The sequence below is a fragment of the Urocitellus parryii genome, chromosome 2 (assembly GCF_045843805.1).
Source record: "Urocitellus parryii isolate mUroPar1 chromosome 2, mUroPar1.hap1, whole genome shotgun sequence".
NCBI classification, from domain to species: domain Eukaryota; kingdom Metazoa; phylum Chordata; class Mammalia; order Rodentia; family Sciuridae; genus Urocitellus; species Urocitellus parryii.
Genome location: NC_135532.1, coordinates 180536972 through 180564661, shown reverse-complemented (window position 1 = coordinate 180564661; position 27690 = coordinate 180536972). Strand labels below are relative to the sequence as shown.

At 37.5% G+C, this 27690-nt stretch overlaps 1 protein-coding gene across 9 annotated transcripts in view; it reads left to right on the top strand.

Moving 5' to 3' along the window:
* Positions 1-27690, top strand: part of Tp63 (tumor protein p63) — a 217433-nt gene that overhangs the window by 168055 nt on the left and 21688 nt on the right. For 8 of the 9 annotated variants that reach the window (XM_026389332.2, XM_026389329.2, XM_026389326.2 and 5 more), the window contains 5 exons: positions 18451-18637; positions 20828-20943; positions 21986-22095; positions 22753-22889; positions 24602-24684. In XM_026389332.2, the coding sequence (XP_026245117.1) occupies positions 18451-18637; positions 20828-20943; positions 21986-22095; positions 22753-22889; positions 24602-24684 (633 nt within the window). The remainder of the gene's footprint in view (positions 1-18450; positions 18638-20827; positions 20944-21985; positions 22096-22752; positions 22890-24601; positions 24685-27690) is intronic. The other variant, XM_026389327.2, reaches the window with a different exon arrangement.

Sequence of the window (27690 nt, the reverse complement as noted above, 5' to 3'; positions counted from 1 at the left end):
GGGAGGGTATCCTGGACCTATGAAACTCCTGTGAGACTAAAATCTGTGTTTTAATCTGTCCCTAGTTTACTGTGACCTCAATGGAGTCATATTCTATACCGACAGTGGGATCCTTCACATGTAAAGTTTTAAGGTTTTAGGATTAAATTCCTTCCATCTTTATATCTCAGATTCTCCAAATAGCTTTTAAACTAGTTAGACAGTGATTTATATAACCTGAAAAAATATAGATAGCTCATTATATTTGATAAAAATTAAACCTCAAGTGCTAAAAGACTAAATGAGGGGGAAATAAATTATAGATTATGAAGACATTTAAAACAAATTACCTCTGCCGTTTACTTCTAAATTCTTGAGCTTTTTAGTTTTTTCTTTCTTCTTCTTTTTTTTTTTTTTGTGTGTGTGTGTGTGTGTGTGTGTGTGTGTGTTAATCCTATTTGGAAAGAATCTAGTGGCCAATACGATAAATAAGTGGAAAAATTGACTCTAGTATGTGTACTAGACTCTGGTATCTCAGATATAATTAGAATAATGGAAGCCCTGCAGTCCGTTCTTACTCTGTGCTGAGTCCCCACCTTAACAACAGCTACTTTGCTGCCACTAGTATATGTCTGGGTTTAAACCATCCTAAGGAGTTCCATAGAAGCAAGTGAAGAAAGATGTGGCTCACTAGTCAGGTGCTGCCCTTGTTGGGTCTGTCTTTGAAGCAGGTGCTCAGAATGCCTGTCCCTTGATTGAATGGAGAATGGTTTATGTCCATGGGTATTGGGTGTTTTTCGCTCTTGTTTCTGTCAGCATTCCACATTCAGGAAAATGCCCATTTTGAAAGAATAGATTATTTTTACTTGATTTTTCTAAGGAGATGAAGCAAATGTATATGTGCAACTAAGAATGTCAGTGTCTCCATTTTGAGAGTTGACTTTTCTTGCCGGGCGTGGTGGTGCATACCTATAATGGTTTGGGAGGCTGAGACAGGAGAACTGCACATTCAAAGCCAGCCTCCACAATTTAGTGAGGCACTAAGCAACTCAGTGAGACCCTGTCTAAATAAAATACAAAATAGGGTTGGGAATGTGGCTTGGTGGTCGAGTGCTCCTGAGTTCAATCCCCAATACATTCCCCCTGCCAAAAATAAAAAAATAAAAAAAGTTGACTTTTCTTAACCATTGGAATAAGATGTAAAACTGAGTGTAGGTGGTGTTTGAGCTTCCTAGGAATAGTCAGCACTTTAGTAATGATAATCCTCACCTTAGGAAAATGGAATCATTTAGCAGATATCTTCTAGCATTAGGTCTGTGTTTGCTATGTTTGGTAGCATTGAAAAGTATAGCTCTTCTAGGACTGGGCAAACCAAAATGTTTTGTCCTGTAACTTGAGAAATAATGATATTGATTAGCCAAATTATGCTACCATCCCTCATCTCATGCCCAAGAAACAGAATCATTGGCATCCTGCTGAGTAGATTTTTGGCAATGTTCCTCATCTTGCTTCACTGTTTCTGTTTATAGCAAGCCCTTCCATGTACCCACCTCTCATACACTTGGTTCAAATAGCCCCATCAATGCTCCTGGACCTTTTCCCCCACAATTCTTTGCTACAGTGGCAAGTAGAAGGAACTTAACACACAACTCAGATCAAACATAGGCCATTGTTGGTGACTGCACACTGACCTCTAACGATGTCACACTCTGATGAGAGTATTCCTTTGGGACCAATCCTGGACTATGAATGATAATCCCTTTCTGTTTGTAAAATACTTTATAGTTTTAAAAACACACATCTATATATTATCACATTTAATCCTTATAACAAACATGTTATATTGGCAAGTATATATAACCCTCACTTTTCAGATGGAGGGTTATATAACTTTTCTTGAGATTATACATCAGTTTGGAGAGTGGGGGTGTGAGCTTCTGCCTGTGTGAGCACCGTGTCCTTCACAGTGTGCTGGGCTTCTAGATACTCTGGTTGAGAACTGAAGAGGTATATCATAGTCATCACAAGATGAGTTTTGTTTTCCCACTCCATTCATGGTTTCTTGCTGTTGCCTCTGTCAGAAACATCTCTCTCCCCTTTCAACTTGCCTGTGAACCCACTTGTCTGGAAACAGAATGGGAAATATTACAAATATTGAATATAAATGACAGATACATAGAGTGCATAAATTTGACCTTTTCAATGCAGGTCATAAAAATTTAAGAAAGTTTTTATCTTTTTCAACCTAATGTTGCTAGATTTAGCAAATAGAAAACTACAGAGTGGTTAAAAATAAATTTCAGATAAACAATGAGAGAAATATTTAGCATAAGTATAATTCATGCAGTATTTGGTACTTAGGGTAAAATCAGATCCATTTTTATTTTTATTTTTTTAATGGAACTGTAGGCTGGGGATATAGCTTAGTTGGTAGAGTATTTGCCTCACATGCACAAGGCTCTGGGTTCAATCCCCGGCACCATTAAAAAAAAAAAATGGAACTATAACTGGGTGTGTTAGATATTATCTGGCATCCCCATCCCCATTTCAAAAAACAGTTCTCGAAGGATAAGGGAACATTTTATCTCTCTCATCATCCTGGATTCAGCATTAGCGAGCTATCAAAGGTAGCACATGAGTTTTAAGTTTGGTACAAACTCAGCTATCTCATTTTCCGTAGCCTCATGCGTCTCCCCTCTTCCTCTCTCCTTTCTTCCATTTTTCATTGCAACCGTCGTATTCTGTTTCCTTCCTCTCTTATCCTTCCTTGTAATGTTTCCTTCTGTTATTTTGTTTTGACTTGTTTTTGGAGTTAGTCTCAGTATGTTGTCCACGCTGATCTTGAACTCCTAGGCTCAAGTGATCCTCCTTCCTCTGCCTCCCAAATAGCTTGAACTATATATAGGAGTGCACAGCTGTGCCTGGCTCAGTGTTTCAAAATTGTTGGTATAGGCAACCGATCCTTAAGGGTTTTGCTTTATTAATTTTCTTGTTATTCCTAAAAAATTGCAATAAATATACTCTAACTGCATAGCATGACCAACATGAGTATGTTGCTTTCTGTTCCCTGTTGGGGCCAATTAGATATTAAGTTTATAGAGAATAAAGAAATAGCAAGCAAGATGAAGCATGTTTCCATCTTAAACAAGTGAACTGTAAAGAAGTAGGAAGTAACGTTATGATAAGCTTTTAAGAGGTGTTGCAAGCAGAGGAAAGGGTTTGTTTAAATATCTGCTCCACCACCCCAGCCCCCACCTGCAGCTCACACAAACACTTACATAATAGTGGCCTACATAGTGCCTAATTAACAACCATGGAAATAGACATCGCAAAATCATTTTAGTTCTTAAGGATTTATTTAAAAAGAGGGAGGAGAGCAAAAGTTTAAGAGTTGGCTTAAAGGCATTAAAGAGCAAATCTGATCTAATTTATTAAGTTACACCTTTCCTTTTTGGCAATATCTTAACAATAACCCCTCGGATCTAGGCATTTTAGCATGTTAGCTTCCTGTACTTATCTGAAATAAAGAAACTCAGCAACCTGCCTGCAAGATGGTATAGCCTTCAAAGAAATCTACTTCAGCATTGTTCACATGGAAACATGGGGACAGCTGTAGTTGAAGGGACCTTAAAGGCCCTTAGACTTTTCTTAGCATTTGTAAGTTCACTTTCACAGAACACAAAAAAGCACCCAGTATCATTAAGTTTGAAAAGAAATACAGTTAAGTTAATGGAGATCAACAAGCATCGCCTCTGTTTATGTTTTGAAATCCATTTGCTACTCATTTCCCTCATTTTTAAATCCTATTATATTTACACCTGGGCAGCCATTTCTCTGAAGTAAAAAGAATAAAGGATATAAAATATCAGAGTAATAGTGATTCTCAACAGTTATTGTTGGAACTCTTTCATGGAGAGATTTAAAACTCTTTGCCTGTCTTAGTTCCTGTCAGAAGGACATTGCATTAGGATTAGAGTTGATATATAGTTAGTAGAAGCAGAAAGTGGAATCTCTATTTCTACCCACCCTGGGGAAAAAAAAAATGAAACATGGTGCATTATGGGAACTGCAGAAATGGAATGGAGAGTCCAGTTAACTGATTTTATCTGTAGTGCTGGAACTAACCTTCTAATTTTTTCATTGTCCCTACTTTCTTTTCTTAGTTTTCTAAATTATCCCAGAAACATATCTTCCCATACAATAATATTAGCTAATGCCGAGGTAAAGAAGGATACCTAGAAGTTTGTTTTGAAAATAATAGCTGGTTACTGATCTGGTAATAAAAATGCATAGTGAGAATAATCACTGAGACTAAACAACGTGATGCAAAAAATGATAGCTCCATTCATCAGGCGTTGACACTAAGCAAGGTAAGATCAGGATGGCATGAACTTCTCTCATCTGACACAACAAGCTTGTAGTGACTAATACTAGTATCTTTATCTTAGAGATTAAGAATCAGGCTCAGTAGTCACATCACTTGGCTAAATTCACATAGGGGCTTGAGGCCAACAGGAGGATTTTCTTCCCCAGTACCCTCTGCTGTTGCCTATACAGGTGAGGAACAAGGGCATTGTGAACCAGAGACTGGATTTGAGCCTTGCCCTGGCACACAGTAGCTATGAAAGTTCGGACAACTTCTTTAACCCATTGACCTCTCAGTTTAAATAACTGGCAAATTAGAGTTGATGCATCTACCTCACAGGTAACTATGAAGATCACCTAAGACATAAAAGAACTTATCAAAGTGTGGATACTGTACATCATATTCAATAGGGGTTAGCTTTTTATGTTTCATATGTCAAACATGATCCCTATTTTCTACATCTTTCCTTATAAACAGAATATTTGAGGATGCAACTAGGGGTGGGAGATGCTGAGACTTGGGAAAGGGTGTAGATATCAATGTTTTTATTATCATATTAAAATCTTAAAAAATGAGATGTCTATCCATAATTCAGTTTCTGAATTAAAACCTGAATTAGTAAGCTAAACAGTTAAGGAATTAATTGCTTGTTTTTTCTTCTCCAAATTCAGACTAATTTTGTTAAACAATTGTTGTTTTAAAAAGAGCTTACCTGTGAACACTTGTTGGAAGGATGAGGAAAGAAAGAGACAGAGATGAAGAGATGGGGGAGGGTGAACACATGTAGTAAAGGCTTGGAAGATGTTCATCGCAGTGTTTGCAAGCCCAGCATCTAGGAGCAATGTTAAACGTTTTTCAAGTCTTCTCAATGATCTTGGGTTTTAAATCTAGAAAGCACTTTGAAATGCAAACTCTGCTTTGTCTGTGTCATAATTCTATATTTATATTTTATATTCTAAAAATAAATATGTTGGTATTTTCCAAATGGAGGGTAGAGACTTGGTCCCACCTCTTGCCATCTTTACATGTAGTATAATAACTCGAACACAGCAGGGACTCCATCACCCACAGGAAAACATCATATAATGTGCATGTATGGTATGGAAATATGTACAATTAAGGGCCTGGATTTGAATTTAAAACCTATACTGGAGATTTAAACTGCTCTTCTACTGTTGTGTTATTGTGAGCAAACTAATATACCTACTTAAGCCTTTGGTTTTGATTCTTTGTTGACAAAAAAAGAGAAGATGATTTTCTCAGAGTAGCTGAGAATTAAATGAATGGGATATATGAAAATGCTCTATAATTATTAAGGGTGCTACATATTGGTGAGTTATAGTGTAATTTATGGAAATCAATAGATGCTGTTATCTTCAACACTGTCAATATACACTGTTCCATTTCTTCTTTAGGCCTACCTAGCCTTCCCATAAAAAGTGCCTCACAGATACAAAATAAATTACATTATTTGAGCTGAGGGCTCACTTTGAGAATGAACATACAAAACAACATTGTGACAGATCTACAAGAAAAAAGCATGTGTGTTTTTTGTTATCTTGCCAAGCATGTATGGGCCATGATATAGGAATAAGGCTGTAAATGCCTTCAGCAATGAATGATCTCTGAATGTTTCTATCAGGAATCGTGTGGCCCTCTTTAGGGACTAGAGACTGAAGAGTTATTTACCATGAGTCATTTTATAAGAGAGTGAAAGAGTGTGTGGAAGTATAGACAGTAACCTTCATCTCTAGCATCTGGAGGTTGAAGAAGTATGGCTATAGGGGAAATGACGGCACAGGGACTCCAACTAGTTTGAGTGCAAGGCTTCATCTTAAACCAGAGGGTAAGACATATCCCTATGGGCAGTGAGTGACCTGAACTCTGAGCAGAGCTCTTGCCTTTGTAACCAAAGGCTGTCTTCTTGGTATGCCAAGGTGAGGCTGAGGAAGGAACAGGAGCTACAAGTTTGGGCCCGGAAGGAACAGAAACAGTAGTTGTAGTAGCCTATGATTTTTGCAGACTCTTGGGAACAGTGAGTCACCCTGAGGGGGAGAGATGACAGTTTCTCTACCTTAAGGGCAAATGATTACTAAAATGCATAGCAGTTCCCCTAGTTGGACTGCTGCTTCCACAGTGGAAGGGTAGCTGGAGGGTTGGCATATACTGTCTGCTGCTACTAGAAAGAGAGAAGCACACACATCCATCCAAAAATCTCTCTTATCTGCCTATCAACCATGTCCCCCAGATAGCATCTCTTTGAAGAGCAGAAGTCCAGATACATTTACAGTGAAATGATGGCAGGATTAGAAATTAGAAGTCACAGTTCTATCTTCCTAATAACTCCTGGTGGAATCTTTTCCTTGGGTCTTATTTAATAAAAATAAATATGTACTATGAAGGTGAGGAGTAAAAGTCCTTTATTCTACCAGGATTCCTGCTAAAAGAGTTTTTATTCAACTGATATTTGTGTCTTCCCAAGTTTGTTTACATAGGGACAGGGAGCCCATGTGCGTCAGATAGTAAGGAAAGTGTTGTGAAGGTGTTTGATCAGCACTGAGAAGACAACTGCCTCTAGATCAATTCACTGTACCATTTATTGGAGTGTTGCTTCAAACTCTTTCTGTTTTACATGCACAAAACAGCAGTCATCTCACTCTGACCTTAGTCTCATATTGATATGACTGTAGGAGACATGTGAAGGTAAGCTAACATTTACTGAGCACTGTCTGTATACCAGTTCCCTCTGAAAAATGCCTTCCAGGGTCTACTTTGTGGAGGTAACTGAATGATAGTACTGGTCAGGCAGGGTTAACAGGGGTGGCAGTGACAGGAGACTTTACATGAAAGGTCCTTTTACTCTCCTGGGGAGATAAAGTTGCAAAATTACCAATCAAGTCTGTCACTTTTTTTTTTTTTTTTAAAAACTGGCTTACCAAATTCATAACCTCAGGCAACTAGAATGAGGCTTACAGACTCCACCCCCACCCCTTCCCAACGTTGGTGCCAGCATGCTGCCCTCCCACAGGGAGGCCCAAGCTGCCTCCTCAGCTGATGCCCAGGGCCAGCCACAGAACTGGCTGTGGTCCCCGGGAGAGACCCCAGTGTACATTCCTCAACCACAGAGGTTGTGCTGCTTTATGGTACAATGAAAGTGTCCCTTGGAACCCCCACCTGCCAGGCCCCATCCGCTGGTCTTCATAGTGAGCGGGTAGCAGACAGCCCACCTGCTTGATGTCAACATCTGTGGGTGAGGCCTCAGGAAGAATGTGCCGCTCCCAGCCTCAGCTCAGGTAATTAATCCCCACAACTGACAGGTGGCAACAGGCGGCCCTTTGGCTGGGGCTGTCAGGAAAAGTGCTTGGAGGAAGGATTTTTTTTTTTAAACTATGAAGAGCACAATTCGTACATGTCTGGCAGCTAGACGGCTGTGGCAGGAAAGGAGGTGGGGAGGAGAATACCTTGCCAGATGACTCTGGGGCCAGTTTTGGGATCTGATTCTGCTTGATTCTTACTATAGATCCCAAAGGATATGGTGGCCTGGGACCTGTTTGCAAGTTCATTTGACATAGATAGAGTCTGAGGTGGAATGCCTGGTATATGAATCAGCGAGCTGGGACTCAAGAGGGGACATGGTTTGCCCATGAAGGTGCAGCAATTCATGGACAGATTGAGGACTAGAATCCTGTCTCCTTGACTTCCTGTTCCTAACTCACCAAGCTATTACTGCCCAGTTAACTACATGCAGTTTAGAAATAGGGTATTATTGCTGTGGGTATATACGTGACTGCATGACCAATGTGATTCTACAACCTGTACACTCAGAAAAATGAGAAATTATATCCCATCTGATTCAAATGTATGATATGTCAAGATCATTGTACTGTCATGTGTAACTAATTAAAACAAACAAACAAAAAAGAAATAGGATGATAAAACCATGGTCTTAGTCACAGGAAGGAAAATCAGTTGCCTCTTGAATGATATTTTGCTTTTTTAACCCAACCTCTTAAGTCTGGCTTGTTAAAAGAAAGTCTTGCCCCATTCCCAAACCACATATACTCCTTCCCTCCCCCTTTTCAGTTTCTGGTATTTAGGTATACTGTCCATTACAGAGTATTTACCTGAAGTTTGTTTAGAGTGGATATACTTAATCTTTGAAGTGAGCAATTTTTAATCATTAAAATTTAAAAAGTATATTTTTCTATATGCAAAATTTGTAGTGTTTCTCAAGTATGTTTATTTGTAGAGAACAAATCCAGAGTTTGGTATATAATCATCCCAATACAATTCAATGGGATGGTTATTTAATATGTTAGAAGCAGACCAAGTAGCAGCTGTGTCTACCTCTTTCTGAATAGGACTCTTTCTGTATTTTAATGAATTAGATGTTTGGGGCTAGTTTTCCAAGACCTCCTCTACCAATTACAATTATTGACTTTACTATCCTCATACCTTTTGAAAGGGAAATTTTAATTTGGCGATTCCCGGGAAAACAGTTTAGAAAAGGAAAAAAAAAATCTGTGAATGTTTTAGTATAACACTAACATCCATTAGGACAGGCTTTGTACTTGATAATTGCTAAACTGAGATTCATGGAAATGTCATGACAGCTTTTGGGCTTGACATTTTCCCCATGTACTTTAGATTATTTAAAGTATTACAGACCACACTTTACTTCTTGCATTCTTTTGAACTCTCTTAAAATAGGAACCACAAATTAGAAGTACATCTAGTATTTTCTGTTCGTGAATGGTAGTTATCTTTAAGATTATTGGCAAATCTTGTTAATTTTTTCTTTCCTATTTTTAAAAAATATTTATTTTTTAGTTGTATTTGGACACAATACCTTTATTTCATTCATTTATTTTTTATGTGGTGCTGAGGATCGAACCCAGGGCCCCACTCCTGCTGAGTGAGCACTCTACCACTGAGCCACAACCCCAGCCCTTATTTTCTATTTTAAATGAACTCGGATTCATTCAGAAAGCCAGAAATAAAATGAGACTAATATGTTTATTGATGTATTTAAGCACATCTAGATTTTTCTTTTTTCTTCAGACCAGCCATTCTCTGTGGATAGGTAATTTTCCCTAAGTGTTCATGGGTCACAACTGCATTTGGTTTTATAAGCTAACTCTAATTTTTTTTTAGTGGGTTCACTCAATAGACATAATGTACATTTTATTAAAACTTTTCCTTTTAGTATGATAGAATGTCATATTCGGATCAATCTGGTATTGTAGTATCAGGCTTTGGCACTGGCCTATATTATTGCTTCCCATAAAGAAGTGTAGAGTAACAAGATGATTTATAAAATTATTGATTTATTCATTCCCTGGGAGTTCATTTTATCCATATTTAGTTTGAAATTTATATACAATATTGGCACTTTTTCTGGAATAAGTTTAAAGAAGTAAAGTTGTGTGTGTGTGTGTGTGTGTGTGTGTGTGTGTGTGTTTTAATGTAGTGGGGAGGGAGGTCTTGCTTGTACCTTCAGGAAAGGGAGCTGTTCAAAAATTATGCAGGTGTGTGCTGATATCAGCTGGCATCTCTGTGAATTATTGTACTGAATTACTAGTCTGGCAGCCAGGAGTGTGTAATATAGTATGTCACTGAGGCAGGTGGTGACGGTGGTGTCCTAATCACAGGAATGCTTTTCCCCCCCTTCCTTCTCTTTGCAACATATTATTAGTAAAGGAGCAGAATTTGCTCTTGTTTTCCAAAATCCCCTGGAATTATTTTTATTTGAACATGATATTTGGCTTTAAGCAGCTCACCCCTTAGTATGCCAAACCTCCTCCCCTCCTTTGCAAAACAAAACAAAATGTAGGCAGAGATTGCTTTTCCATTTTGTCAGGGATATTGGATAACAAGAAAGAGTTGAGTTCATTTGTTAGTTTTCAGGCACTTCTCTTCCATGGCATTAAAGAAATATTTTGTTCATGCTGATGTTCAAAACTGTCATGTCTTCCATGACGAAATTTGATTGAGTGCAACAAATAATTAGGTTCTTTAGTCTTATCATGGGTTAGCACTTCCTTGGAATGAACAACATATTGAATTTGCAAACATATACATAAGAAAATACATTGAATCCTATTCTTTTTATTTATATCTGATCAGAGATCAGAAAGATGGTCACAACTTTGTTTTTCACATTCTTTTTTCCCCTCATTTAAAAAAAAAAATTATTGGTTCTTCTTAGTTATACATAAGAGTAGGATCCCTTTTGATAAAATTATACAAGCATAAGATATATCTTATTCTAATTAGCACCCCATTCTTGTGGGTGGTCACTGTGATGGGGTTCACTTAGGTATTTTCATATATGTTCATGGGAAAATTATGTTAGATTTATTCTACTGTCTTTTCCATTTCTACATTCATTTTAAAGACTCACTTGGGCGTTGTGAACTTGGAAACAGGGTTCTTCAAATGGTTTGCATAAAATCATGAACTATTCAAACTAAAACACTATAACTTTCTCATTTTTGCACCAATGAATAATTAGCTCAAGATTCAGGGGGGTTGTGGGAGCTGATCGAAATGCCTCTGTGGCTATCAGATGTTCAGGACTACTTTGGAGAGGTCAGTCACTCTCATCCTTGGAAGCAAATTCATTCAAATGTGCTTTCTTTATTTTTTTCTTTATCAAAATATTTTATTTCTAATTTCACATTAGGATGTGCATGGTTTAAAGAGCCACAGCTGCACCTGGTGTCTTAACTAAGTATGTAAAAAAGATTAGTGGAACCTGGGGCTGGGGGTGTGGCTCAAGCGGTAGCGAGCTCGCCTGGCATGCGTGTGGCCTGGGTTCGATCCTCAGCACCACATATAAATAAAGATGTTGTGTCCACACAAAACTAAAAATAAATATTAAAATTCATTCTCTCTCTCTCTCTCTCTCTCTTAAAAAAAAAAAAATAGATTAGTGGAACCCATTGCAGACTTATCTAGCCCAAGGTCTGATGGAGCAGAGCTAGTTCTTAAAACAATTATTGGACATTTTATGTTTTATTTACTTTTGAGCTCCCATTCAAAGAATAAGGTTACCATTTAGGAAGAAAATCTCAATTCCTAAACAGACTTATTTATTAAACTAAAATGGATGTGACCCTGAGGCAAAAAGCAGTACCCTTATAATCCTTTAGGAAGTTGGTAATCACATTTTTTAAAAAGATAAACTCTGAAATTGACACTTTTTGTCTCTTCATGTGTTTTTCCAGTTGTGTATTTGTGTAAATTCACTGGTACCAAATATACCAGGCCCACCATAGCCCAGTGTTATGAACGTTAAGACCACATTGTACATAAGGAAGAACACTGGTCATGCATCAGGATGGTCCTGGCTGATGAGTGTTTTTAAGCATATCTCACCTCTTCTCTGGAGCTTAGCTTTCATAAATGAAGTACCTAAACCAAATGATCCGGAAGCTCAAATTCTCCTGATTTCACTTTTTAAGAAAATCTTAACAAAGTTGTCTTCAACTAAAAAAGCCTTGAATTAGGGTGACTCAATAATGGAAACATAGAATCAAGGCCTTGGTTTAAAATGCAGGTTGGTTTTCTATGGAAACTCTGTAATTAGACTATGATAGAGTACAGAACCATTACCTTTACAGAAGTAAGAAAGTCTCTGTCCATCCCCTCATTGCCTGGATTTAGTGGTGCAGGTTTTAAAAAAAAAAACATTTTTTTCAGGGATGACTTCTTGACTCTTATATTAAATAGACCTTTGTCACCTTCTCTGTCTCTGCCTTTCCTACAGAACTTGTATCACAGTTTTAGATATGATTGATTGAATACCAGTGTTCCTTTAGACCATCTTCTCTAGGAAAAGGAGCACTAGGGTTTCCTAGGACCCATGACAAAGCCTAGCATGAAGCATGAGCTCAATAAATATTTGTTGAATTAATGAACACATTTCCCCTCTGTGAGTCTTAGCTATATATCTGAAAATTGGAGGGAGAGTAAGACTTGGCAAGATATTTTATCATGTTCCTTCTGAATTCTAACATCTTCTGTGTGTTCTGAAATCACAGGTCTGTAACAGTTTTAAAGGTTGGTGCTGCTCATGCTGAAATTATTCATTAAAAATTTAAATTAGGAAATATTTAAAATATACACAATAAATGCATGTAAATGAAGACACCTAAGTAGTATCTGTTAGTATCAACTGTTTAACTGAGTATCCTTTAGTATTTACCTGAGTAGCTGTTAGTATTAACAGTTTAGCATACTAAACTGTTAGTAGTTTGGGTTCAACTCTTTTTATTAAATAAAGTATAGGTGAAGAAAAATGTTCCTTGCCATCTTATCTCATTTGCCTCCCTCCTTCCAGCTATTACTATGAATGAAAAGTATCTGTGTACATGAAATGGATAAATCTTGAAATCATGAGAAGCAAAAATAGATTGCTAAAGCTAAATATAGAAAAATGTAATTTAGGTACATTTTAAAGGCACAAAATTATATTGCATATGCTTACAGATATATGGATGTGTATTAAAAAGTATAGAAGTGGATAAACCAAATTAATTCATTTTTTAAAAAAATGAATCTCATTCTTTGACATGATTCAGAATTTGGTGACTGCTAGTGGATAAATAGATAAATGCAGTCATGATTAATCATTAATGGTTAATATTCAGACTTCAGCAGACTTTTGTTATTTGGTAACAACCACATTCTCTTTAAGTGGAAATGAAGTTTGCATAATAGTCTCAAAATTACTTAAGCTACATTAAACATTCTGTGTGGAGGATCTTATAAAGGATCAGGCTTCTATGATAATAGTAGACTAAGGATTTTCATATCCATTACTTTTTTCTTCCACTTTAAGAGATACATATCATACATTTTTCCTATCTGTCAAAAGCAAAGTGACAGCATAAAGACACAGGGAATAAATAGAAGAGGCAGATTTATATCTGGTCTTTTGACTCCTAATCTAGTAAGTGTTGCCCCCAGTTATAGACTATGGTAACAGTAGCTTTCCTGGCTTTGAGAACTGAGCCCTTTCCTCCTTAACAAGGAAACTAATCTATTAATTACAGGATTACCTTATGTTATTTTATTTGTCCAGAATTAAAACTCTCTTCTGTATTTGTTAGTGAGTCCATTGACTAAGCCAGGTCTTAGCTAACTGTTGAATAGTAGGAGCCCTATGTTAAAACTAACTCACTCATTCCACTTTGATTTCAGAGAATAGTTAAGCAAATAACTGGCATTGTTTTTGTAAGCAAATTTTGCTTTAAATAACAATGTTTCTTGGTGTGTTTTGGTGCATGCATTCACATCTTTTATGATAACAAGAACACTGAATTTGGGGTAGAAAGTTTACTCTCATTTCTCTACGTTTTCATTCTTTTTCAACAGTCTACTCAGATTTCTTGCTTGACTAATTCATGTTGGGTCTCCCTGCTTCTTCTTTGCTTCAGCTTTGTATTTCTTAATAATATTATGATTCATTCTTTCTCCCACCTTACAGTGTTCACTGATTCTTCTTTGATAGTTTCTCAAGATATCCATTGCTCCTCAGAATCTGGTCCTACTTTCCTTCCTTAATCTCATTGCTGTCTGCTTTGCTTCTCAGTCTCCTTCCCCAGCCCACTGATACTTCCCATAGTAAATATCCCTTTGCTTTCACTCATGATGTGCTTTCCTCATAGAAAGCCTGTTGCCTGCCTCTTAGTTCTTCCAACTTCCCCTTCTTGGGGTACATAATCCAGTGATGAATGATAACTTGTCTTGTAAGGCCTAGTTTAAATATCACTGCTACTATGACATTTTTCTTCCCTGCTTTAGTTGAATACATTGTCTTCCCTTTCTTTCCCACCCCAACCTATCCATCAACAAATCTGGTGAAAATATACCTAGAAACCAGGTACTTCTCACCACCTCCACTCCATCAGAAGTCTCTTTCATAGTTCACTTGGATTATTTGATAGGAACTTTCCTATGTCCATCTTTGCTTCATAAGTCATCTTATTTTTATGTATCTTTTTTATTTGTTCTAATTAGATATACATGACAGCAGAACAAGCAGTTTTATGGAAAAAAATTCAGATTGGACTTTTCTGCAACACTGTTTTTGTTTTGTTTTGTTTTATTTTTGTTAATTACAGCTTCAAGAGATCTAACTAAAACTTATTTATGTACCAAACATTTATGTATTAAAATGTCCTGACTGGTATTATTTTTAAACTGGTATATTCTGTAAGAATTATATGATTAAATACTTTAATATCAACCCCTTAATATTGTATTTTTAAACTATAACATAGTCACCTTATGTTAAATGAAGAATACTCAATTTTTTATCTTATGCCCTCAGTTTACATAAGGGGTTGTGTGTATATATGTTTGAGTAGACAGAGAAAAGTTCAAAATGATAATGTTATATAGCTATAGGTTAGTGAATATAATTTTTTTGCCAGAGTTTCTATGTGCACATTGTTATACTTTTCAAAAAAAGCATATAATATGTAGAAATAGAAGTTGGAAAGAGGTTAATAAAAGTCTTTAAACCTTCATAACTTTTCTTATAGTGATAACGTTAAGGGGTTAGATACTTCTAGCCTTCAAATATAAGGCTTGAAGTGTTTAATATCCATCCAAAGAGCTATTGGAAGTGCAATATAATGGACTTGTGGAAACAAAGAAGTTCTTAGATTTAAAATATTCTGTCTTTGTATAAAATTATATATAAATTAACTGAATTTATATAAAAATTATATAAATTTTTCAGTTGTAAAATTAACTGAATACTTTACTTAATGCTTGTGTGCAGTAGAAACCTACCTAGAGATATAAGAACCCTAGAGATAGCAATGAAAAAATCTGTATTAAATGGTAAAAGAAAATCAAAGGGGAAATAAATTTGTTAGAAATGGACCTATGGTACAAGCATGAGATGTAGAGAATTATTTTTCTCCATAAATGTTAAATATTGTCACTTATTATATTGGATATGAGAGGGAACTAAAAGAATACCCAAAAGGAATGATTCATATGCTCCTCAATATTTAAATTTAGATCTATCAAAATTTTATGGATATAGCTAAAGTGAGATGCATTCTTCACTAGGTTTAATATCTACATTGCCCTGACATGGATAGAGAACTGAGGAAAACAGGAATATTCTACAGGGTGGCACACTTGAATTGTGGGTGGCAAACGTATGATATGTTTAAAAAGCCTGCAATAAAAATTTGTAGAGGTAGTACAAGCAATGGAAAGTAGAGGAGAAGGGGTTTGGAGGGATGGGGATACCTTATAAAGTTCTTACTAAACCTTGCTAAAAGGAGGCTCTTACTCTCAAATTCCCCAGATCATACTAGAAGTCACTAGAGCCCAGGTAGACTTCCACCTGGCCCAGGTTTTTTTTCAATTGTGTTACTTACTTCCTCTTCCTGAAATTAAACAAGCAAACATTTTACTGAGAAAGAGAGCAAAATTATTGATGTTCAGTGGAATACTTTTAAGCTCCATTTTAACATTAGAGAAGATCATGTATGTTTGAAGTTCAGTTTTCGAAGAGCCACGATGTTGTAAATTAGAAAAAATATACAAGTACAAAAATTTGCACTGCTGAGCTGAAAGAATAGAGAGGTAACCTACTGTTGTTACATGACAAGGACAGAGTAGATCTTCTTTGTGACCTCAGGCATGTCTTCTCTATGCCTTGATTTTCTTATCTCTAGAATGGAGATAATAATACAGGTTCATTATCTGTTATCTGCAATTCTGAAATTCAAAGAGCTTTGAAAACTCAAAGTTGTTTTGTTTTAATTTTCTGACTTTGTGGCATTGTGATTTGGTAGTGAAATCTAGCCTGAACTGTGAGGCTTTATCATGGTTTCCCTCTCCAAGTGTTTATGAATCCTACAGAAATGTTAATATTGGGTATGATGGAGTACTGCTTTAATTGCTGATGGAGGTATTTATCATATTTGATATATGAACTTTACTCCCCTTCTAACTGCTAAGCAATTCTGAATTCTGAAACTTCTGGCCCCAAGGGTTTCAACTAAGTCATTGTATACCTGTAATATGTTCCTCGTAGTGCACTTGTGAGGATTGAATTTCTAATAACAGAACTCAATGATTAGTGAATCTATTATTGGTAGTTAATTTATAACTTAGATTACCTAACTTATATTACCATTACCCTGAGAGTGAGCAAGGATTTGTGTTTGATGATGCCTAACCTTATTCTTGGTACTTCTGTACTTTAGACTGTCAGATTTGATTTATAGTATATTAATTATTGCTATGGAATGTTTCTCCTAAGAAACTGTCCTACTCTCAACATTACTCTTTTTTTGCAATCTTTACATACTTGAAAGAATGCCTTATTTGCCTTCAGGTGATAGCTGTCAGACTGATTTTTCAGTCATTTTTTGTTAGGTTCATTTGATAAAAACTCATAGTTAGAATTATGTATCCTTTATCTCCTAACTGAAATGCTGATGGATGCACTTACTGCCTTAGACTTCTCCATAAAAGTGAACTCTTAATATGTCTGAAACTTACTGCCTTAGACTTTTCCATAAAAGTGAACTCTTAATATGTCTGAAAACAATGACTTTGTAATGATTTGAAAACACAAGGGCAAAACACATATATCTACATTTTATTCAGTGTTTCCCAAGTAGAATTTTATTTTTGTGGTTGATTTTTTTGGAATGTTTCCTGTATCTCCCAGCTATGTAGAACCCTTTTGCTGCATTTAATCCTTAGCCTGTAGGCATGGGGGACTGATTTCACAATACTCTTCTAGCACTAGGAAGTCTTTAACTGAAAAATTCATATGCCTGAAATGGTTGAGAGAAAAAGAACTATTGTTTAAATAAACATTATATTTCAAAAGGAAGAGATAAATTGATCATTTAAAATGTGCTCTTTGCTAGGCTGTTTGCCTATAGGTTGAGTTAGGGTGAGTTAGGGTGAGACTATCAATAAGGAATCTTTTTGCCACTCTGGCTGCTGCTCCCCTGTGTCCCTCCCCTGGAAGGATGTTGCTGCCGACTGATGACAGCAGCTTGTAAGTGTGTTTACCCTTTGTTTGGTTACATGTTACTAGGTGCCCCACTTTTGGCCAGTATTTCCAGTGCCTGGGTCGTTTCATCCCAGCATCTGAGTGAGTCAGAATGAAGACCCAGAGAGCAAGGTTTAGTACAGTGAAAGATTAGCATGAAGGCTTTTATTCTGGCTCAGAGAGGAGAAAAGGTAGCAATGCAGCATGCAGGGCGGGACTCATGCTGTCCTTGTTCTAGGTCTCATGCTTTCTTCACTCTTTTAGTTTTCCAACTAACTAACCTCCACTGAACTACCTTTCCTTGAAGAAGGAAGAGTGGGAGGAAACTTCAATCACTGTGAGGGAAAAGAGCTATATCTGGATCCTTTCATTGCTGTGATCAGCTGTGTTACACTATGCCTGTCATTTTGAGGAGCATAGAAACAAAAGCCTTCTCCCAGCTCTTGCATTCTCTTTTGCTTATGACATCAGAAGATCAGTGCAATAGTTTGCGGGTGCTCATGCTTAACAGTATTCTAGCTGCTTGACATCAGATAAATTACCTTCATTCTCTTACAGATATTCTGTCTTAAAAAAGCATTCTACAAACACCAATTCCTGTGAATATCTCTAGAGTTATAAGGGAAGAGTTAATTATAATTTATTAAGCAGAAAGCTATCTTTCTAGTTTTGTTGGTCAGTATCACTCTGCATATGAAAGTATTATATTTCTGTTCATTTTCTGGTGAGCAGTGAAGTTACTCATGGCATTATTTTTTTTAACTCCTCTGAACCTAAATTTCTTCATTCTAAAGACAGTGTAGTAGGAAATAATGGCACAAATGTGCTACCTTTAGCAACATAATATTTTGTTTAGAGAGAAAAAAAAAGTTTTAATTTGGTTAATGAATATAACTTCCTCTAATAAGATTGCCAAATATCATGTATATTGTAACAGTAATATCATGCAGCTATAAAGCCTATAAAAAGTGGGCATGCTTTGACTGTTGTGATTTGGAATGTAACAATATCTCCTGTTGGCTCTCTCCTTCCCTGCACCTCTGGCCCCATCTCCAAGCAGTATTCCACCGAGCTGAAGAAACTGTACTGCCAAATAGCAAAGACATGCCCCATCCAGATCAAGGTGATGACCCCACCTCCTCAGGGCGCTGTCATCCGTGCCATGCCTGTCTACAAGAAAGCCGAACACGTCACTGAAGTGGTGAAGCGTTGCCCCAACCATGAGCTGAGCCGTGAATTCAATGAGGGTAAGGGCGATTAGAATCTGTGTCTCTTTAAATGAGCTCCTTGAAGGTAAAGATCCTGGGAGCCTTTTATTTGGTTCCTGTCTACCTGGTTCAGGCTTCTGCAATCCAATGTCAGCTCAGCCTCCTTTTTGACTGAGTATCTGAGTATAATGACAAATAAATTTGTGGTCTTGCCAGGTGTGGTGGTGCACACCTGAAATCCCAGCAGCTTGGGTGGCTGAGGCAGTGAGAATCAAGAGTTCAAAGCCAATCTCAGCAAAAGCGAGGCACTAAGCATCTCAGACACTTTCTCTAAACAAAATACAAAGTAGGGCTGGGGATGTGGTTCAGTGGCCCTGTGCCCTGAGTTCAATCCCCAGTAACAAAAAAAACAAAACAAAAAAAATGTGGCTTTTACAGTGTTTAAACTATTTAATTTAATATCAGTGGTTACTGAATGACCTAGACTGGTCTCTCTGCTCCTTACTGCTTCCTTCCTTTTGTTTTATTTTGTTCTGCTTTGTTTTTCTTGCTGTTTTTGTTTTATGAGAGGGTGTAAGCAGAACAGTGTGATAGTTATTCTGCTTGGCCCAGGCTATAGTGTTCTTTAATGTTTGTGCTTTTCAAGTCTAGATGAGTGGAGAGCTGGAAGGGCAAGAGGGGGCAGGGGGGTGGGGAGAAATAATGAACAAAATTAAAGAGAAAATGGGGAAGAAAAAGAAACGAGAAGGAAAATAATAGGTAAGAGGAGTAAGGAGAGGAAACGGAAGATCTAGAACCTAAGATGGGGTAATCAGATGGAGGGCCAGGAGTCAAGCACAAGTTTCTGGAGGACTTCACTTAAGCTCTATGTCCATGTATGCACCACACCCATCATCTGAGCACAACAGCTTTGTAGAACCTCTAAGTGTTCCCTTGGATCTGATTTATGGGAAACTTATTAGAGAAGTAGAAAAGAAAAACAGGAGAAAACATAACGAATCATCAAAGCCTGGTGATGGTGCAGAAGGGGTTGGGAGTTGGGATACTTCATGGAAAAATATTAGAAACCAATATTGGTAGGTGGTTAGAATATGTCAATATACAGCAGGTGTATCTGAGTATAGAGGAAAAAGCTAAAGGAAGAAAGAGAATGGATAAATATAAAAGAAGAAAATAAACCCAAAATTCTCTTTCACACAACTCTTCTTCACACATTAGTTCCTAGTTCTTGCCCACATGGCTGCCTTAGCCACACCTTCACATTTTACATTTTGCTTAACAATTTGCATAAAGAACATTCCATGTACATAGGCTTCATTATCAGTTTACCTAAATGCTTGTGTTCCATCAAAAAGACTATTTTAAAAAAAATTTCTCAATTTTTTCACATAATAGTTGTTTTGTTTGGATCAAGATAGATGATGCTGAAGAGCACATCTTGATAGACTTAGCTTTTTACTTTTATTCAGTAGTTTTCATATAACAGAACTACACAGGCAGAAGTAAGAACAGCTTTATAGCTGCTAATTCTTGGAGCAGTTTCTTTCTTTTGGAGCCCTGCCAACTATTACAATTTTGTAAGACTTTGCCTTGGCTCCTTTTAAAACTTGCTTGCCTTTTCTTGTCTCCAACCTGGGACTCTTTCAACACAGTCTTTCCAGCAAGTTTCTTATCTTTTTAACCAAAGCAAGGTCTAAGATGGAAAAGGAGAAAGGAATAAGCAAAGTGAAGGTCATGTGTGTCCTTGCAATCTTCTGCTTCTTATTTAGTTTTTTTGTTTGATTTCTTGGCCATGCTGGAAATTGAACTCTGGGCCTTGCATATACCTAGTAGATGCTCTACCACTGACCTATATAGTATCTTTGCTATTCAGACTTCGGGATAACATTGCTTGGTTTTCTTCCATTTTCTATGGAATATGGCAAAATCTTCTCCATGAATGAGGTAATTGATGTGGTCATACAATTTCATAACAGTTTGAATAGTTAACCTTAAACTTCAAAGCAAGGACTGTTCCCTCAGTTGGAGAAGAGCATTACAGCCCTTCCTTCTGCCATCAAGATTGAGATATCCACCTGTGTTACATATCTAGCAACAGGATCGTTCCTTTTTCAAGCATATATTTTTCCTCTTTCTTTTGGCCACCAGAATGCTATCCATGTGGTTTCATTTTGTCTTCTTTCTGTGAGAGTAAGCAAACTAACTGTTTTGTCTTTTGTTGTTCTGCAGGACAGATTGCCCCTCCTAGTCATTTGATTCGAGTGGAAGGGAACAGCCATGCCCAATATGTAGAAGACCCTATCACAGGAAGACAGAGTGTACTGGTACCTTATGAACCACCCCAGGTAAAAAAGACAAGAAAAAATGATTAACCAACTGACTGAGGTAGTTCTGAAGTGTTAGTTTTGGTGACAAGAGTATTTCTGGCACTTATCATTTTCTTAGTCCTTATCATCAAATATGCAACTTTTTGTATTCCTTCTGTCTCTCTTTTCCATGTGCCTCCCCTTCATAACTCCTAAATACGTACTGAATTAACTTGGGAACATGGCTCCATACCCATGTTCCCATTCATGTTCCCATCCAGATAACGATTGAACTGGAAAATGGGTTTACAAATGATATTGTTTTATCCAACTGGCAATTGGTAGTGGACATGCCCCAGTAATGAATGTAAGTATTCTTACACTAGTATATAAATTGGACTCCCTAAAAGGAATCTCTTAGCTGAAATTCAACTCACAGAAGGGCAAGTTTATCAATCTGTTGTGTAGAGCAGAGTAGTGGAGTGGAAAGCAACAGGAGGAACTAGACCAAAGTTCTTTGGTTTGCTGTGAGGATCTTTGGCATATGATTCTCTATTCTGGGCTTCAGTTGCCTTAACCGTGAATGAGCACTTTAGACACTTCAGACTATTTTATTTAATTTGGAGGAACTTTGAAGCTCCAGGGTTCTTAGTTATGGAATAACTGTATAATCAAATCTGTGTCATATTGTTTTGTCTACATAAGAAAAATATCCTTGGAGCAGTGCTGCTATTTGGAGTGATTTTTTTTTTAGCTCTCCCCTTTCAGGGATATTAATGTATTGGGTATAGCCTATTTGAATTGGGTGATTTGGTTCTGTTTGTATATGAATGGGATTAAAGATCAAAGAACTGTTAAAGCTTATCTTACCTAAGTCTTGTCCAATGTTGCCAACATTAGCTTGAAGCTTTTCAGAAGGCAAAGACTAGAGGAATTTACAATGGATTTCAGAGTTTTCCTTTCTAGAAGGAAGCTTCTCCCTTCTTTAGAAATGGAGTTCTTTCAAGAAAGGGAAAACCTGAGAAAGAAGAACATCAGTTCGAACTATCATTAATACAGATTTTTTTTCTCCTGTTCTCAGGTTGGCACTGAATTCACGACAGTCTTATACAATTTCATGTGTAACAGCAGTTGTGTTGGAGGGATGAACCGCCGTCCAATTTTAATCATTGTTACTCTAGAAACCAGAGAGTAAGTGGCATGTGTAGAGCTGTCATTCTACAAACAATCACAGGCAGAGGACAGAGTGAAATTGTCTATTTTATGATTAACTTTGCATGCACAGTGGAGAGCTGCCCTTGATTTTGTCCTTTGTGCTTTAGATTCTTGCTGTAAACACTAACTATAAAAGATCACAGAAGGTGAAGACAGAAGAGGGGTGGGTAAAAGTAGAAGGGAAAGAAGAGCTGGGAAGGTGTATAAGTTGCTTTATACCTGAATTCTTGACATTTGACTGGAATTGTTTTTGATTAGACAGTGTTTGTTTTCATGTGGCCCCAAGGCATTTAACAGTTTTTTTGAGTAAGTCTGGGCTGCCTAAGGGGATTTTATCCTAAGACATCCACTGGCTTAACTCAAGTTTCCTTCAAAATATGTAGCTAAATACAGCTGTTCTGCTAATGGCTTGGAGGTTCTTTGCAGAACAAATGGAATGTTATTTACTAATATTGCTAGTGGCATGGAAGCACTTTCGTGTTCTGCCAAGTGCTCCGGGTCCTTCCTCAGAGCAGCCACGCGGAACGGGTGGTGAGGGTGCCCATGTGCAGTGGGGACAGAAATGGGAGGACTCTAGGAGGCCTTTAAATTCTCTGACTTTAACCCCTTCCTCTTCTCTTCTCTGATTCCTAGTGGGCAGGTCCTGGGCCGCCGTTGCTTTGAGGCCCGGATCTGTGCTTGCCCAGGAAGAGACAGGAAGGCAGACGAAGACAGCATCAGGAAGCAGCAAGTTTCGGACAGCACAAAGAACGGCGATGGTACGAAGCGCCGTAAGTAGATGTAGTGGCCGGCCCGTGGGGTAGGACTGAGTCTTCTCCAGATGTAAGGGTTGGGGTGACGTTGGAGAAGCTGTAGGGTGAGACCTGTGCACATCAGCAGCAAATATGACTTGAGAGTCGGTGAGAGAAGGCATAACCTGTTGGAGGCACTGAGGTGAATCCCAGGTGTAACACTGTGGCTTTACAAACACAGTCTGTGCCCAGATTTCTTAGTACAAGAGTCCTTAGAAGGTGACCAACACACAGGTAGCAGCAACATCATCTAGAAATGGGATAGAAATGTAAATTTCTAGGCCTCAGACTTACTCTATCAGTAATTTTGGGTGTGCAGCCTGGCAATTCAAGTGATTCTAATGATATCAAAAGTTTGAGAACCAGTATCTATCCTGTTGGTATCAATTTATCTTCCTACTATTAAGCATGAGGCCTAAAATAGCACTGCCCATGTCATGACTATGAGAACAGTAATATTTGTGGACAAATTTTGCCAAGCACAGTATGGGGCTCTGTAGATTAGGGTCTCATTGAGTCTTGACTTCACATATATGACCCTCTTGGGGCCTCAGTAATTTCACGTTTTCAAACTTGATTTTTAATCATTGGAAGCTTTTTAACAAATAAAATATTTCAAGGAACCTATAATGTAGAATCAATGAAAGCAGAGCTATTCAGGCTGAAGGGATAGTCGACAGCTCCATGGTCTACCTGCAGCCACTGCATAGAGTCCTAGAACCCAAAATGACAGGGTTTGAAAACCAATGACCCCCATGTCTTTCTCACTTGTGGTAAAATTTGATTCTAGAAGGGTATACTTGCATAAGCTGGATAGCACTACAAGTATTTTAAAGTATACCAGTACACTATGACTTATTTTATTAAAAGGGTTTAATCATCACTGATTAGTATCCAGAAAAATTTAAAAATTGTATTATACTTTACAAACAAATTCATCACCATCAACTTCTGTTCAGTATGATATGCTTTTTCTATGGAGCTCTCCCTTTTTCTGATCTTTCCTCAAAAAATCATATATATGATATAGAATAGATAAATATGTCCATTCTAAATGTACTCTTTAGCCTGCCTGATGGCATAGTTCCTAACTCTTCCCTAAGTACTCTATTCTTAATTGAAATCATTAATTTATAGATAGACTGATTTTTGGTAGAAGGATAGTCTCTGTCCACTGGATCCTAGATGGGTATCACTTTTAATTTGGGGAAACTTAGGAATTGATCTCCCATTAATTCCCTCACTTTACCATTATTAAGACAGTCTATGTAACATTCATTTGCCTCTTTGGGAAATAAATAAATGCCTTAAAATATGAAATGCAGAAGTGAGTCTTCTTTCTTTTCCTAATAACTCTTTACAGACACACACAAATGAGCAAAGCAGAGGTTTCTTGCCTCATAACTTAAACTAAAGGACATTTCCCAGCATCCTGAATTTCCTTCTTTCACTTATTGCTTCCAACCTTTCCCTACCCCATTATTGGTAAAATTTCATTTAATGTAAAAGTAGTCATCACCAATTAAATGGATGCTTAGGACCAATGTCATGGGTGTTGCTGGAGCTACATGTTTGTTCAGCATGTGTTATTAAATGTTATGAATATTAATATTAATAACGCAATATGTTTAATGTATATCATTTGCTTCACAAATGTTCCCAGGATGAAACTTGCCTTTTTCTTCCACCAGCTTTTCGTCAGAACACACATGGCATCCAGATGACATCCATCAAGAAACGAAGATCCCCAGATGATGAGCTGTTATATTTACCAGTGAGTCTCCTGTGGATGTTCATGATTGCCTTATTTTACCAGTCTTATACTGAGATTTTACTAATGGTAATCATCCAATTATCTGTGGTGGTGACATAGAAGCTATCTTAGTCAATTTGGAGCTGCAACAAGGTAACATAGCTGAGATGGCTTATGAATAACAGAAATTTATTACTCACTGTTTTGGAGATCAGAAGTCTAAAATCAAAGTGCCAGCCTGTCAGGCTCTGGAAAGGGCCCTCTTGAGTTGCAAACTGCCTTCATCTCATGGCCCACAGGTGTACAGAAGGCCAGAGAGCTCTCCAGGGTCTCTTTCATGAGGGCACTAATCTTCATGAAGGTTCCACTTAAGTGATCTATATACCCTACCAAAGACCCCACATCCTAATATCACTTTGAGGGTTAGGGTATGAAGTCTATGAAAAGACATAAATGTTCAGTCCATAATGTGTAGGGGGAGGTATCAAAATAAAGCAAAAAGAATATATATTTTAAATTCAAGAAATTACCCTTCTCCTTCATAGTTGAAATACTTTAATAGCATGAGCTTCTCTACTTATCTTCTCTCCCAAACAATGATACCCTCCTAACAATATTTTTGTATCCCAGATATTTAAAATAAACTTGTACTTTATTATCTGTGAATGATAAGACAAGACAGTGTGGACATAACAATTTAGTATGCAAATTTTGTCAAAAAAAAGTTCACAAAGTTGAAATATAGCAATTATAGAATTAAGAAATCACATATTGAATGTGATTCCTTATTTTTTATTGAAACATAATATTTGTACTTCTTTAAGGGGTACATTATAATTGGATACATTGTGTACAATGCATAATGTTCAAATCAGGGTAATAAGCACTCCATTTCCTCAAGCATTAATCATTCCTAGGATTCCACCTCTTGGGTCCCCTTCTTCCTCCGGGAGAAGTCTTTTCTGCTGTCCTTTAATAAACTTCTAATCTCTACTCTGACCTTAAAAAAAAAAATTAATCATTTCTGGGTGTTGGGAACTTTCGTTTTCTTTTTCGGGAGTGTAATATTGAAAGCCAAGGAACTAGGTACAGTGAGTGCACACATGTAATCCCAGATACTGGGGAAGCTCAGGCAGGAGGATCACAAGTTCAAAGACAGCCTGGGCAATTTAGCAAGATTGTTCAAAATAAGATGAAAAGAACCACGGATATGGCTCAGTGGTATAGTGCCTCTGAGTTTAATCACTAGTACCAGAAAAAAAAAAAAAAGTCTAGCAAGGCAGAATCTTCAATTATATGTGAATAGTCAGAGGCTTGGCCCAGTTCTCAGGGTCACTAATAACCTTACTTAATTAGATTATGGTTGTAGTTCATTGAATTTCTGCTATCTTAGGTCTTTGTCATCTAGAGTGGCAATAAATTTTGGTGCCCAGTATAGTCCTAAATGCCATCTAAGTGACATGAGACAGGCACACTGGGCCAAGAGAGCCACTGTGAGCTGCTGCCCTGGGATCTAAGCTAAAGCCACTCAACAGGTTTAGGTGTGTCACATCTTGCTCCACACCTTCCCTGGGTCCTGGCCCTTGGGCAACAGACAACCAGTCAACCAATCAACCAGTCAAACATCGAATCATCTGAGCTTCTCAGTGTCTTGTTTCTCAGGCTACTTATGGCAATGGATTTGTGACTTTTAGGTAAAGCATTACCCTGATATATTAAATATCCCCAAATACTTACTATTTTCAGCCTATAACATGGGAATTCTCTGAAAAGTTAGTGAAATTTTAATTTAGGAAGAAGTACTCTGTAATGGGTTACATGTTGAAATTTGGGAAAATAAGCAAAATTTAAGTGCATGTGAGGGTGGGGGTAACAATTCTATCAATTCAGCATGTGTTTCGTGGTATTCATTAAGGGAGAAATGGGCCAGTCCTTGGGCAATTAGAGAGCAGTAGGACACAGTTCTTGCCTTCAGAGAGCTAGTCTTCCACTGAGCACATGGGCAGTTACAAAGTAATGAGATACATGCCTCAGTGGACTGAGGCTGGAGCTATGGATGCACAGGAAGAAATCAGGTTGCAGACCAAAGGAGGAAGGGTAGGCAAAGCTGCTCAGTGAAGGGCCCCCAGGGCTGGGATTTAACCCAGCACAAGGGAGAGAGTCTCCTTCCATTTTCAAATTCTGGTCAATTCTGCACTGCGTGCTCAGGTTGGGGACTGGGTTGAAGCAAGCAAAGTACCTAGCAATGTCAATTTAAATAGGCACTCACACTCAGGACCCTGCTCACCTCATCCTGTTCCTGGCCTTTGTCTTAACATTTTTAAGCTTTTAAGAGATTCTTTTAAAAGGAAGCACATTTTGTCTCTGCTGAAAACTTTTCGTCCTTCCAGAGTTGATTCTTGTTTCTTATGGTAGTCATGTTTTATGAAGTTGTTATGAAAACTATATTTATGAATAGTTAATCATTGCTCCTAGGGGAAATAAAAGATTAGGTTCCTGTGAATCTCTGGTCCCAACATTACATCAACAGATCAGTACATAACCAGGTGTTACATGTGTTTCTGTATAAAGACATCCTATTTAATATATACTTTGACTCATTAACATTGAATTCCTGGCCCCCAGCACTATAATTGATGCCTGGAATGAAGTTTATCTAACTCAAGTATTTTCTCAAAAAAGCACAGCATGGCCTTGCACATAGGGACATAAAACAGCCCTTTAGCATTGTATTAGGGACATTTAATACAGCAAAATTACCAACAAAAAGAACAAAAATGTGAAATTATGCTACTAAACAGACCACGAAAAGGACACTGTTCGAAACATGAGAGCAGCAACAAGAAGGCAGTCCTTCTCCTTGTTCACCCTCAGCTGGGAATAAGCACAGGTGACGTAAGCTTTTCATCACTGTGCGTGTCTGTGAATGACCATTGCAAGTGCCAAGAGTATTGATTTTCATGTCACACATAAATGTTAATAAGCAGGTGAAGTTACAAATACAGAATCCATGCATAAGGAAGACCG